This window comes from Seriola dumerili, unplaced genomic scaffold, assembly GCF_002260705.1.
Source record: "Seriola dumerili isolate Sdu_G_001 unplaced genomic scaffold, Sdu_1.0 BDQW01000073.1, whole genome shotgun sequence".
In the NCBI taxonomy this organism is placed as follows: Eukaryota; Metazoa; Chordata; class Actinopteri; order Carangiformes; family Carangidae; genus Seriola; species Seriola dumerili.
The window spans coordinates 2,439,102-2,453,426 of NW_019174328.1; the positions used below are offsets into that span (position 1 = coordinate 2,439,102).

Here is a 14,325-nt window from a genome sequence, read left to right on the forward strand (position 1 = left end):
ACCGACTCCATACTACAAAGTTCTGCTTTAAAATATCAGTAATATCATATAATATAATGACATAACATAATGACCCCCGCAACTCATATTTACATATATTAGATTGTTGATGCATATGTAGCATTTACTGCTATAGGTACCTGAGGTGGAACTAGTTTAAACTACAGCATACAATGTATTAAACAGTTGTATTTTATAAGCTTTGATCTGAAGAGTAACTAGTTGTCTTGTGGAGTACAAACAACATGTCATGGAAATCCTCAAGTAAAGTACAAATAACAAAATTGAATGAAGTACCTGAGTAAATGTACTAAAACACCATAAAATATTTGAACATTCAAACATATCCATAAGAATTCAAATTTCCACAAAATCCCACTTGAAGTGATGTCACACACGGCTTCAGTCCCCAGTAGAGATGCACAATTAATCGAAATATAATCAAAATCTGGCCAAGTGCAACATCCAAATTGCAGGAGCTGCAATCAACATTGTTCATTTTTTGCACGTGTGTGTGTTGTTGTGCTACAGAGATGCCTTGGCCTACAAATCATATTTTTCAAACATGTTTTGTTGGTACGAGCCGCAACTAAAATCACATCATCTTTTTAAAACGCTTTCATGAAAATCAAATGCAAAAGTGATGACAAAGCGACTCATATCATAATTACAATACCTGTCAAAAATAATCTCAATATGATTATATATTATATTTTTGCATATTGTTCAGCTCTAGTCACGAGTTGTCCTTATTCCAGTTGTGCCAGAACATGTGGCAGGTCTAACACAGTGGGGACGGTGTAGTCTGGTTTCACTGAACCATCTGGCACAGCACCACCTGCACTGCTGATCCAAACTGTAGCTCGTACTCTGGCATTAAAGCCCCCCTGAATATCTGTGTCCAGAGAGTCTCCAACCATAACGCAGTCCTGGGCCTCTACCCCCAGCATGCTGAAACACAATGTGAAGATGGAGAGGAATGGTTTCTGCTCTGCATGTTCTCCCCCAATCACGATGGCATCAAAGAACTCCTCACATCTGACAGCCTCCACCTTCTCTCTCTGGGTCTGAGTTTCCCCGTTGGTCAGCAATAGCAGCTTGTATCTGCTGCGCAGTTGTTTCAGGAGGTTGCCTACTGGAGGGGACAGACTGAGAAGTTCCAGGCGACTGTTTTTCCACAGGTAGTAGCATTGAGCTGCTAGAGAGACAGGGGAACTACTGCCCACGGTCTCCTGGATGCTCTCCTCCCAGTGACCCACTCGAACATCATCTATGGATCTGCCTGATGCTGGGTCAAAACTCTCCTGTAGAAGCTTCTGCTTGAACTTGTCACAAATACTGCTGATGGTGTTGTCATCGATGCCCAGTGTGGTCTTCAGAAGTTCACTGGTCTGTAACACACAACAGATTACCTCATTAAATGAATGAACAAAAATGCATAAAAAGTCAGTCTGGGGTTAAGTAGGCACCATTAATCACACATATTTTGGTGGATGTGGGGATTTAACAATTTGTTTATGTGTGTGAATTTACATTTTTGGTTAAAACAAAATTACATTGTCAGATCCTGTTAACAGTCACATATTCAATCAAAGAATAAAATGAACAATATATACTGTACATCGGCCTACATGTCTATTTTCTTCACATCTTTGCTTGCGAGTTTTGTTCATACTGAAGTTGGGCAGAGTTCTCCTAATATTTATATAATATATCACTGAACTCCATGTGCTAATGTGAATAAATAAATAAAGGTGTGAGTTGTCCACCACCACAGGTGCAAATAAACTAACACGGATGTGTGAGGGGAAACTTTTTGACATTTCACAGTAGGAAAAACACAGGTGTATATACTTTAATGAAATCAAAAATGGATGACTGAACAGCATTTAGCTGCTTCAGAGTCAAGGCCCTAGTATGTGCATGCTGGACCAGTGGTACATTTTAATGACTGCATTGGTATTTCATTCCTATACTTATGTACCTATACACAACAATACAAGAATGCTCCATTATAACTAAAGACGTTACATACACAGAAAAATGTACTTGAGGTATCAGAAGTAAAAAACGGCTAGGCCACTTTAATAGAATAGAGCCATAAGTAGTTAGTTAATTAATATCTATGCTTTTCCTGCACTCACCAATCAAAATGTCTGTCATGACATACAGATGTAGAAACACAAGGAAAGAACACAGTACTTAAAGGTGGAATTTCCTATGCATCGCTGTATTATAAGTGAAAATAATGTGTGAAAGTAAGGGTCTTTAAGTGCAGTAAAAGTACCTCGAAATTGTAATGAAACACAGTAGGCTACATGACAACAGTAAGACGCCATTATAAAAACAAAGAAATGTTTGTTTAGTATGAGCGTAAAACTGTCACCGGTGGTTTTCAGGCTAAATAAACGGTTTTTAGATCAGCTGAACAGCGGTGTATCGCCCCCCCTACTCCCTCTGCCCTGAATGACCAAAGGCTGACGTTACAAATACGGACGCTAACCTTAAATATTACATGAGGAATATCTATATGTATCACCTTCTGTATCGCCACTCCACCTGCCCGACTTGTCTCAATGAGTGTGTTGTCCAAGTCGAACAGTATTGCCTTCACAGTTTTCCCGTCCATTGCCGGAGGAGCACAGGTTACATTAAAATACCGGCGGTTTAAATGCGGAAGCACTACCGGGTGAACTGCATGTTGGGAGTTGTAATTCTTCTAATTGTTCAGTGCTTGCAAGTGTAATCCTCTAGAGGACGCCAATTAACAAAAATACAGTGATTTTTTGCAATTAGTTCACAAGATTCTGAGCGAGCTCTGCCCACTGATTTCAGCTGTTCCAGTTATAATAAATCATTAAGACTAATTATATTTGAGACTTTGGTGTATTTTTTAAAGAACATGCTGCAGACTCACTAAAAACAAAATACAAATAAATTAGTAAAGGGAAGCCTACTACAGCTGTGAAAAATACTTACTATACTTATACTAATAATTAATGCTAATATAATTATAATACTAAAGTAATTAAAATTTGAAAAAATACAATTTATAAAACCTCCCTTGTATGGTTTGTGGAGTCACTAGAACACATATTAATTATTTATTGTCCAGGTCATATTCAAATTAAAATAAAATAAATTAGAAATAAAATAAAAATAAAAATAAAAAAGTAAATAAATGTACAGAGGACTAGTAGACACATGACATCTATTTTGAATATTTTAAAATAGATTCCAACTTACTAATGATTTATTTCTCATGATCACTTCTGATTTATTTGCAGTAGTTTACGAAATGTCTTATTTTCTCCTCCTTCACTTCACTGTAATGACTGGGCCAGAATCAGTGAAATTGAAAGCTCAAATCACAGAGTCTGGACCATCACACATAGACCGTCTATCTGCACTGTCCATGGGCTTGTTATGGCAATGCAGGTGCAGGCTCCTTTCTCTTAAAATTGTATTGATTAATAGGACCATACTTAAAAAGTAGTTGGACCAAAGGAGTTTTTATATGTTCTAAATAAACTAGCCCCAGTTTGTGCCTCTCATGTATTTGAATCAGACGCAGACATCCGCCAAGACCAGTGTCAAAAAACCTACACCAGATTTCAGAGAAAAACCACTCCAACCATCCTTTCATCAAGTTTGGTGCAAATCAATTCAGTACGTTTTGTGTAATCCTTCTGACAAAAAACCAACAAGCAGAAATGGGTGAAAACATAACCTAGTAATTGATGTGATGTGATGTAATTTGATGTAATGTTGGAAAAACCCAGACATTGAAATCACTTATATTTATCTGAAGGTATTTCCAGAAGCCCCAAAGATTCTGTAACCATCTGGCTGAAAAAAATATTGTGTCTGCATGATGAAAAAATGATCTGTTTCCCAAATTGGGCCTCTGTTTCAAAATCAAAACAAAGATAGCAGCTTGATGGCCACCTGGATAGGACACAGAGTTGCAACATGGGAAACAGGTTAAAATATTTTTCATTGAGCAGCAGATGGAATACTTTTTTAAAATCCAGATGGTTAGAATAGTCTTTGAGGATTCTGAAAATACCTATAATACAAAGGTCAAAATGACATTTCATGAACTTGGACTAGGAAAGGATAGGAGCCATGTGTCATAGTGTATAATAACTGGCTTGAAAGGGAGCGTATATTAAGGGGATACAAGCAGCACTACAGTGAATTAGTATTTGCAAAAATAGCCAGCATTAATAGAAAACATAGTATTCTGTATGTACTTACAATGATGCTAATTACACATAGTGCACTTTATATGTGAAACAGGAAATTCAGTTCAAGTACCTGGTGGCCTCTGTCCATGGTGCTGATATAACCTATACTAAAGCCTATATACAGATTACAGTACTGTACAACTATTGTACAGTTATAGGCTTCATACTTAATAGCCTAAGTAATAACGTATGCATGGTGGATTTTGAACACCATACATACATTTTTGTTTGGTTTCCAAACCAGCGGACTGTCATATACTACTGCTGTCAGCCACACACAGGCATCGGACACCAAATATAAACATCTGGTTACAATTTTCTAGGTGATATATTTTTAATATCTAGCTTACTTTCCTTACATTTAACTTATTTTTCTCACATTTGAGACAAAAAAATTAATGTAAAACATGTTGTATATAATTGTTAACCATAGGTTTATATGTAACAATAACCCTAAATCTAAATGTTCATATGTATACATACTAAATGTTAAATCTAAATCTAAATGTTAATACATTCATACTGTTACATTCTAAATCTTTGCTTTCAACTGCTGGTCTTCTCTTTTGGAGGAAATAAAAAAATAGCTCCCAAGACTCCACAACCTTGGATTTAGATTTAGGGCAAGAAGAATCATTATTGAAAACAACAAAGGCATAGAATAAATTCACTCTTCCTTCACTCTCTCCCTCAAGCAGTCTCTATAGGCCAGCTGCTTGTGCATAACCACAATATTATGACAGTTGTTCGACAGAATACAGTGATGAATTTAACATGCACAACACAACTCCTCATGTTTATGGCTCAATGTGACTAATAACTGACAATTTTCATTTCATGTCCCAGAAAACACGGCTTGTAGACTTGTAGAGGATGTTAAAGAAATGAGAGAAAGATACTGGTGAATCCAACTTTCTCTGAAGCACATGTTCACTGCTGCTTTGGTGACACTTGGAACTTCAATTCATCAGTCCCTTGTGCATAGAGAAATGTACCTGAAAGTATAATATCTTTTGGGAAATAGGACATTTTTGTGGCGTTGGAATTGTAGCCCAGCTTTGATTGTTGTAGCTCGCTCTCCTACAAGCTGCAGCTGACAGGCTGCACACTCTAACCTCTCAGCGAGGTAACCACTCCTTTCACTGTGCTGTTTGCAGACTCATGACGTGTGCAGGACAAAATCAGACTATGGTTTACTCACAGAATGATGGAAAAACGATTAAACAATTATTGCCTAACTTCTTCAAAATTATAATAGTTTGTTTTACTGTAGTATTAAACCTGCCGTCAACACCAATAACCACAGGTGTCGCCAAATCAACGATGACTGACACTATTTGCAGGAGCTATTTGAAAGTTTTGCTAACAACATTAGCATTAAGAGATGTTTACTTACCAGTCTAGAAGAAATGTTGTGAGTTCAGCATCAAACTTTAATCTGCAACATCTGTCTCCAGTGGTGGAAAGCAACCCTCTTGTTTTGCCTCTATTTCTTTCACTTCTTTTCTCCTACAGAAGTTAGAATGCTAATCAGATAGCTTCGGCCTGGTCAGCCCATCTCGTCACTTTCCAATACTGAGTCACTGTACCGTCCAGTCTGCCCTGAAGAGGGCGTATTACAACCTCTGGTACTGTAAACACAAAATGACTGAAGCTATTATCAAGACTGGTAAGTAAAGAGGTGTTAATGCTCATGTTGGCTTGTAGCGATAGCAAAAATCTACAAATACTGTAGCCCCTTTAACCTACTGTTAATAGCGAGTTAGATATAAGATTTAGATTTAAGATTCAGATTTAAGATTTAGATTTAGCATTTGACAAATAGATATGGATTTGATATTTTGGTTTAACATTTAGATTTAATATTTAAATTCAGATTTAACATTTATTTTTTGCATATAAGCATATTGTTAACAATATATATAACATATAACATGTTGTTTTACATGAATTTCTGTCTCAGATGTGAGGAAAATGAGCTAAATATTCAAAGTTTATTAGCTAGAAAACTATAATCAGATTTTTATATGTGGTGCCCCATACATTTACACACTATAACAACATGGAGCAGCTGGTCTTACTTGACTCCATTATTATGCTGTGTTTCAGACACCACCCATCATTTCCATATATTGGTGACTGAACCGTGGCTGGAGCGTCCTTATATTACTCTGCAAAATTATTTTTAGAAAGGTAATGATCAAAATGGATGTGAAACAATCAGTGTCATCACTTGTCAAATTAAATGGCCTACGTGACTCTTGACTATGGATATTGCCAATTTAAACACATATTCCGTGACACACACTCTTTCAAAATCAAAACATACCTCAAGTCTTATGCAACTCTTCCTTTAACTCGCTCGCTCATCTGGCAATAAGCCAGAGGTTCACACGCAACAGTGTGCAGGCCTGTTGCACTACTGTACCAAACCCAATCAGAAATCACAACAATCTTTTCTCACATTACCTGACAGGATACTGGTTTCAGATCAGGTGCTGGAGTCTTCTACAGAAGCCTGACCTAATTATCTCAATTACCTTGGACAAAAAAATGGCAAAGATAAACTATAAATCAAGAAATGGTGTGAGAGGCTTAACCTGCTATTATCTTTCAGAACAAACAACACCTGCTGCTTGCATGCAAAGGAAGAATATTCTTGTTTAAATGAGAGACGTGCAGCAAATGAACGCCAAACCCTTTTTTTTTTTTTTAAATCACACTTGCTCTTAAAAAGGGAAGAGAAACATAAACAGTGGATGTGTGAAGAGCAACCTTACACATGTTAAGATGGAAATTCCCCTCTGATGTGGAGGAAAAGAAAAAAAAAGAAGCAAATGACTTCCCAAACAGTGAATGTGTGACTCTTCCAGAAAAGTGCAGGCAACTGAAGGACCGGTGAGGCCTCGTGTCTTTGTCTGCACGACACCATTCCTCTTTTATCTATGTGGGTGGCCGTGGCAGAACATAGTCACACGCTATCTCTCAGCTGGGCACGAACCCCCTACAAAGGCTAATTATTAAAGTGTCATTCCACCAAACACCATACAGCCTCTTAACAGAAGGAAGATCAGCCTTATTTTTCCATTAACACTTCACCCACACCTATTGTGTTCTTGTGACCCTCCCTTGGTTCTTTATAACTGGGGTGTTGGTCTGGGTGTGTTTCTGATCTATGGGTGCGGCTGTGTGTATGGATACAGGGGGCAGGTCTGCTTGTCTCTCATTACTAATATTGGATCAGGCCTGGATGGGACAAGTGTAAGCCAGAGGGACGAGTGAGTCTTTAGGCCATCGGACGAAGGAGCTTATTATTTGGGATTCAGAGGACTGGGTGCTTGTGGTTTTTAAGTGACAGTTCAGGTTATTTGGGTACTTAGTCAGTATAGTCAGTGTATTACCTGCAGTAGATTTAGATCAGCGCACTCCCACTAAAGCTGAGCAAAGTGCTGCTGCAGGGCCCCTCTGCAAAACTGTGTTTTAGCCACTTTTAAAAAATGCCCCCAGAAAAAAAGCTAATGTTAAGTTGAAGTGTTTGCTTTATTTTTTATATTTTCACTACTTTATCTTGCTGTCAAACAACGCTTTCCTTTGGAACTACTGTTTGTGAACCGTTGAACTACCGTATTACTAAGCACAAGGGCACCTACGGCGAGCACTGTATTCCTCCACAGATCAGCTGTTTGATTCAGAAAGAGCCAAGCATAGGTGAACTTGTGCGTATACGGTAGTTGAGAGAATATCGTTCCAAAGGAAAGTGTTGTTTGATGGCAGGATAAAGTGGTGAAAATATTCAAATTAAAGCATACACTTCAACTGGTATTAGCTTTTTGCTGTGGCCATTTTTTCAAGGGGCAAAATGCAGATGTTTTGCTGACACCACAGCAGCACATCACTCAGCATCTGTGCCGATGCTCCTGCTGCATCTCTAAGCTGGCAGCACTCTGATCCAAATCTACTGCAGGTAATACACCAATGCACTATACACTATAGATAACTACCTCACTCAACTCCACATCGAATAATCTGAACTATCACTTTAAGAGAATGGAGCTTTCAGTTTTGTTGGCAAGTTGTGATCTGTACGTGACACCAGGAGTGAGCAGGTCACTTACAAATCAAGATATGAGGATTCCCTCACACAGATATTGCTCATCTGGGCCATCCTTGACCGGGTGACACGAATTCTTTATCGTCAATCTTTAAGCCGTTCTAAAATATTGAACATTCTTCACATATGAGAGATATGGATCAAATATTCAGACGATGCATGTGTGAAAGAACAGCAGAAACGGGAAACTCAGCTGTCCTTTCTTTGTCAAGGTGCTCACATCAAGCCTTGCTTCTGATACAAAGACAAACTCCAGCCACACACACACACACACACACACACACACACACACACACACATAGATGTGAGATTTTATCGAGGCCAGGGGAATGTATGAACTACAGTCTAAATAGAGAGACACTGGTGTGCCTAATGGCACTTGTCATGGTAACAGGGGGAGTCTGGCAACCTGCACGTACACACAAACAAAAACAATCTGATCTGGGGCAGGATGGTGCCTCTTCAGGCGGTTATGCAATGCTCTCCATGATCATGGAGTGATACGCTTTTCTGTAAAGCTTATATAAATTGTACGTTAGGGGCCTTTAGAAACCTCTCATCCATAGACATCAGTGTCATTATCAAATCATACGTATTGCATTTAGTTCTGTCAGTTCTCTTAATGGTTGCTGCTAAATATATAATGGTCTTTTCCCAGTAGGCCTTTGTAGATGGGTGTTGTGCATCATCTGATGTATACGTACGCAGAGTATTCCTGCTCATGGAAAGAGACTGAACCTCGTAGTCGTCTGGCAGGTTGCCAGAGCTTCCTGCATGCGCTGTGTGCTGATACACCTGAGTTCTCCTGACCGGCCACTGAACCAGTGCAGCAGCAGGGAGGGAGGTAAAGTATGTGTGGTCACTGGAGTATAGCCCTGGGAGTCTGGACCCTGGAGGATCATCCTGTCCCGACCCACTTCTGGCTGATGTGCATACAAAACACTATCCAGAAGGGGAGTGTGTGTGTGTGTGTGTTAACTTGTACTACTTACACTGTGGGGGAAAATCTGTTCATACAGCCACATTTTGGGGACTTAATTACTAATTAGGGTTAAGTCTGTTTTTTGGGTTGAGTTAGCATGGCATCTGTCTGCCATAGGTTAATTTTCACATGGTGAGTGTGAACACCATTGCAAATTATCCTGTGCAGTGGGATTGGAAACACCACCATCATGAGTGAGGTGGCCATGCAACATTAGGTTAAGGGTTGCAGTTAGGTACTGTATGTACTGTTAAGTCTCCAGGTAATGCATGTAAGTGAATGCAAGTGTGTGAGTGTATGAGTTAGCCGACAAATCTGTATATTTCTCCCATACTGTATACATGTACAATGAGATACTGTATGAGAAATGCATGTAAAGGGCTGCTTTTAATAGAGCTGGAGGACTTAAGAGACAGATTGAAAGAAGAACGGTCAGGGGAAATCCAGTTTTTAAGTTGCTTAGGTGATAACTGCAGCTTTTGTTGTCATCCTCCCGCTCTGTCCATGCCCATGTTTCAGGTTAAACTCTCTTTCTCTATCAATAAGGACTACAGTCTTAAAAAAAAAAAAATGCTCAAAAGTTAAACAGGAGAGTGAAAAAAACACAAATATACATACTTAAGACACATATGTAATAAAAGAATAAAGTCACCATTACATTCTTTTCATCTTGTTAGTTCATTTTCTGTCATACTATAGCCGAAATATCTTCTTTTTGTGAAGTGAAAGTGATGAAAAAAAAACGAATTGTGCAATTTATTGTAATTAATTGTTAAATTGAAATAATAATTTATAAAAAGTTGTTTTTTCTAGCATTCTATTTTTTTTAGTACGTTTACAGAAAAATACCAACCAATAAATAAATGTCAGATTTCTTAATTGGGATGTTAAAATACACTTAACAAAATACTGATTGTAATCTTTGACTCTTATTCCCATCAAAGACCAACAAGTTACAACAACCTGAACATTTCTCTGACACTGGCACTGATTGTAACATCACGTTATGACAAGAGAGAGACATAAACTATCTAAATAAAGAGTGGTCTGACAGAAATGTCTGTTAAATATACAATAAATTATTACATAAAATACTGTGTCAATGAAAATTATTTTTCTTTCATTGTTTGTTGAGGTGAGTTTTAAAGGTCAGAAATCTCAGCACATCAACTCATCAGCCCTTTTTTATCTTTATTACTTGATGATACATTTTGGAAACATCTGAGATGTGTGACTCATAAAGAAACTAGAAGAATCTACAATAAACAGCAGATTGTGTGAAGATAACTTTCTGTTTGAGCCGATTCATCCTGAGGAATGAGTAGCCTGGAGTAAATCAAAATGATTGCGTGTAAGTGTATATGTGTGTGTGTTGGAGCTCTGCTAACCTACAGGAGTTATGCTACAGATTCTACATCCCAAAGGTGCAATTTTCAGGCTGACTGGACTAGCACGAGATGGGACATGCTGAGACAGGTGGGTGGACGAGGTGTATCAGAGGCTTTGATGCTTCTCTCTGACACACGCAAGGCAAACCACAACACAGACCCAACTCGCTGTTGGCAATACTGTAGACTGTGAAAAGCGATGTCATTTCTTATCAAAACATATTAAGTGTCAGGCTTTTAAGACCCAACCCGGTTGTATTAACATCAGAGATACAGTTTTGATCAATATAAATGATGAAACTACAAAAACACTGATAACATATACAGTTGACTTTGTGGCCAACAAGCCTTCATCTGAATTTGCTTCCGTGTGTGATTTTGAAACTCTGACATCATGGGTTTGCACACAACATTTGCCTTGGAAAATCCCTGGAGGGACATATAGAAAGTTGAAACGCTTCAATCAAGTGATGGCATCAGGTGTCAGATGATAACTCTTACAAAGTTGCAAAGCATAGCTCTGTTTCAAGGTGGTTGCTTTTATACTTTTTTGTTTTGAATTAAATAAACAAGCTGTAACATGTTGATGTGGGAAGTTTTTTTAAGCTGTGGACAAAGTCAGGCTATCTGTTCCCCCATGTTTCCAGTCTTTATGCTAAGCTAAGCTAACTGGCTGATGGCTACAGCTGTATTTTTACCATACAGATGAAATATAGTGTGATATCAATCTTCTCATCTAAATTTTGAAATAATCCTTTCATTGTAATTAATTAATTAATTAATTAACTAACATGACGTTTACCAATCAAAAAACTATTTCCTCTGTTTTACTTACTTTACAGGAAACTTTTTATGAAGGTAATCAGGCATTTTTGTTAATATCACCAAAATGTTAATGTTAATTATAAATCCTGTCCATTTAATACAGTTCTAATTGTTTTACAGCTGAAGCCCAAGAAGAATGAAGCCAGTTGATTTGAAAAACAGAAGAATCTGACTAATTAAAAATGTAATGAACCAATTGCAACACGTCAGTAAACCCTTCATTAGAGAGATTCAATTCTTATATATTTTTCAAATTAGATTAGATCCTCCTGGGCATGAGATGATCTGCCATTTTTCACAAATGATTCTTCTCAGCTGCTCTTTGCTGGAGGGGGTTTGTTGCTCCACCTTTAAAATACTCCATATCTGATTAAAGTCAGAGGACACACTTGTGTCACCTTTCTTGTGGGATTTCCTGAGTGTGTTTGGGATCATTGTCGTGTTGGAAACGTCCTCTCCTGCCAAACTTCTTCAGACTGGGAGTCATCTTGTCTTTCAGTATTTGAGTACACAAACTCACATTCACACTGCACACTGCACTCATGTAGCCCCTTGTCAGCACACTCTGACCCCCATGTTTCACAGTCAGCACTATATGCAGTCAACATCCTTCAGGCTTATTCTCGTGTTATTTGGCAAAGTTTAATTTTGCAGATTTGTGCTGTTTTGTGGGTGATGATTTTCTTCTTGGAGGTCAACTTTATGTGATGTCCTTCCTGCTGACTGATCAGTCGCTGAAACACCACTTTCCACAGATAATCCTTTTGCCAGAAGCACTTACTCGTCTGTTTTTCAATACAAGGTTGAGTCATGTTTCGAGGACGGCCTCTGCACCTTCTGTTATTGGCTGTATCGCTCTTCCTATACCTCCTCTACTGCTGCAGCAGCTGTGTTTCAGCTTATGTCACAATCTGGTTTCTTTTTTCACGCAGTTCCTCACCATGTGGAGTTGTTTCGCGTCGGACACAACCCAGGCCAAAACTGAGGAAACTGTGGTGTACACAGGTTATTTTATAACCTCATTCATCCAATTAGCCTTCATTGGAAATCACAAGTGTACTCACATTTGTTGGATTTGGGGCATATATCTTTGATGAAGTCTATCTAACCATTTTTTAATTATACATATGGTCAAATACTTAAATTACAACTTAAAAGTATTACATTACATTATTGGAAAATGATACAGTTTTGAATATTGAACATTTAGTTATATTACACAGAAGTGTACCAGTTTTGTTGTGTACCAAAGACTTCAGATTCAACAGTCTGAGAAGGGAAAAATCAATTGCGTAATACATGCAATACTATTAAACTGGTGATAATGAGTCACATTGCTTTGTTCTAAGGGGACACAAGCCAGAAAGGTTGGGAGCCACTGGTTTTTTTTTCATACCCTGCCATCTGCCCATGGTTTACGCTGGATATTTCTGCTCAAGGATGAGAAAACAAACCCAATCAAGTCCCCCTTTCCTTGCGCTCCCTGATTTGATCATGATGTGCAACGCTGAAATACAGGGAGTGGAGAGAACAGATGGTGCGTAGCTGCTGGACTCTGACTGTACCGGGTGCTGACACTTTCCATTTGAAGCCCCCCCCCCCTCCTCCTTCATCAGGGAGGAGTGTTGATGACATGACATGCCCCGTGTCAATTGCAGAAGTTTAAGAGAGGCTTCCAGATGGAGGGTCTGGCATTGACGTGGAGGAGACATGACTCCATATGGATTCTGTGTGTCATTCCTGCCTGTCCTTGTATATGGGTTCACAGTGAGATCATCCACCTGTCACCTCCAATATACAGCCTTGGTTTGAGGGTCAAGATGAAGAAATTTTTTTTTTTCTCTTTGCATATATTGTAGCATGAAAGAATATGTCACAGTAGGCATTTTTTTCTGCCTGTTAGTGTTCATAGATACACTGCTTTTCAAACAAGTTCAAATTATTTTTAACAGTGTATCAGCCTGGAAAAATAACCTGCGCCTGTCTACCGTTATGACCCACATTTAGGCTATGTCCACACTACTACGTTTCAGTTTTAAAAGGTATCACATGTAGATTTACGCCTGGTGTCTACACTACTCTGGAGTTTTCAAGCGCCTAAAACAGAGACTTTTGTAAACGCTGCTAACCGCGTTTCAGTTTGAAAACCTTCGGAAACAATGACGTAGACACCCACGGTCGCTCCCTGATTGGGTCTCATCAGTCACATTTAGGGTCACACATAATGAAATACAAGTGTTACTGACCTTGTTGTCTTTGCTCGCAGCTGTTGTGCAGTTAAATTCTCCATTTTAACACTGCAACTCTTTGCTGCTCCTTGTTCGTGGTATTTTGTGCAACTCATTAATGCAGATCCAGATAATCTGGTTCCTGTTTACACCGGCTTGTGCAGTTTATGTGAATGGTCATGTGATATACGTTTTCAGGTGTGTTAGTATGGACGGAGATCTTTTCTTTTTTGGTGATTTTTGTTGGGTTTTTTTTTTTTTTGCTCTTGAACATTTTATTTATGGTAGTTTTACAAAGTTAAAACTCAAATAATATAGACAAATACAGGACTTAGAGAAAGAAATAAAGTTAAGTTAAAAAGTGTTTTGGTTTTAAACCAAACGTAGTAGTGCAGACATAGCATTAGTTACATAGATCTTTTCAGCTAGTGATACAGATTGTTGTTCCCATGCTGATACGCTTCTGTATCTAACAAACAGCTCAGTTTCTGTTCTTGGTGCCAAATATGTTTAACATGGTATTGTACGGGCTACTGCTCCA

General features: G+C 38.4%; 1 protein-coding gene across 1 annotated transcript; it reads right to left on the reverse strand.

Moving 5' to 3' along the window:
- Nucleotides 1-573: 573 nt before the first annotated feature.
- nanp (N-acetylneuraminic acid phosphatase) lies at nt 574-2,659 on the reverse strand. Its single transcript, XM_022743778.1, has 2 exons — nt 2,540-2,659; nt 574-1,391 (listed from the first exon to the last, which is right to left on the reverse strand). Exons 1-2 carry the CDS (start codon nt 2,627-2,629, stop codon nt 750-752), a joined length of 732 nt encoding a protein of 243 aa, XP_022599499.1. The 5' UTR covers nt 2,630-2,659; the 3' UTR covers nt 574-749.
- Between the last annotated feature and the right edge of the window lie 11,666 nt (nt 2,660-14,325).

What these genes read in the sequence shown, in the direction of transcription:
- nanp (XM_022743778.1), bottom strand. Translation starts at nt 2,629, where the DNA reads ATGGACGGGAAAACTGTGAAGGCAATACTGTTCGACTTGGACAACACA. An exon ending in GTGGAGTGGCGATACAGAAG is followed by an intron (nt 1,392 to 2,539) that starts GTGATACATATA and finishes TGTGTGTTACAG; the next exon opens with ACCAGTGAACTTCTGAAGAC.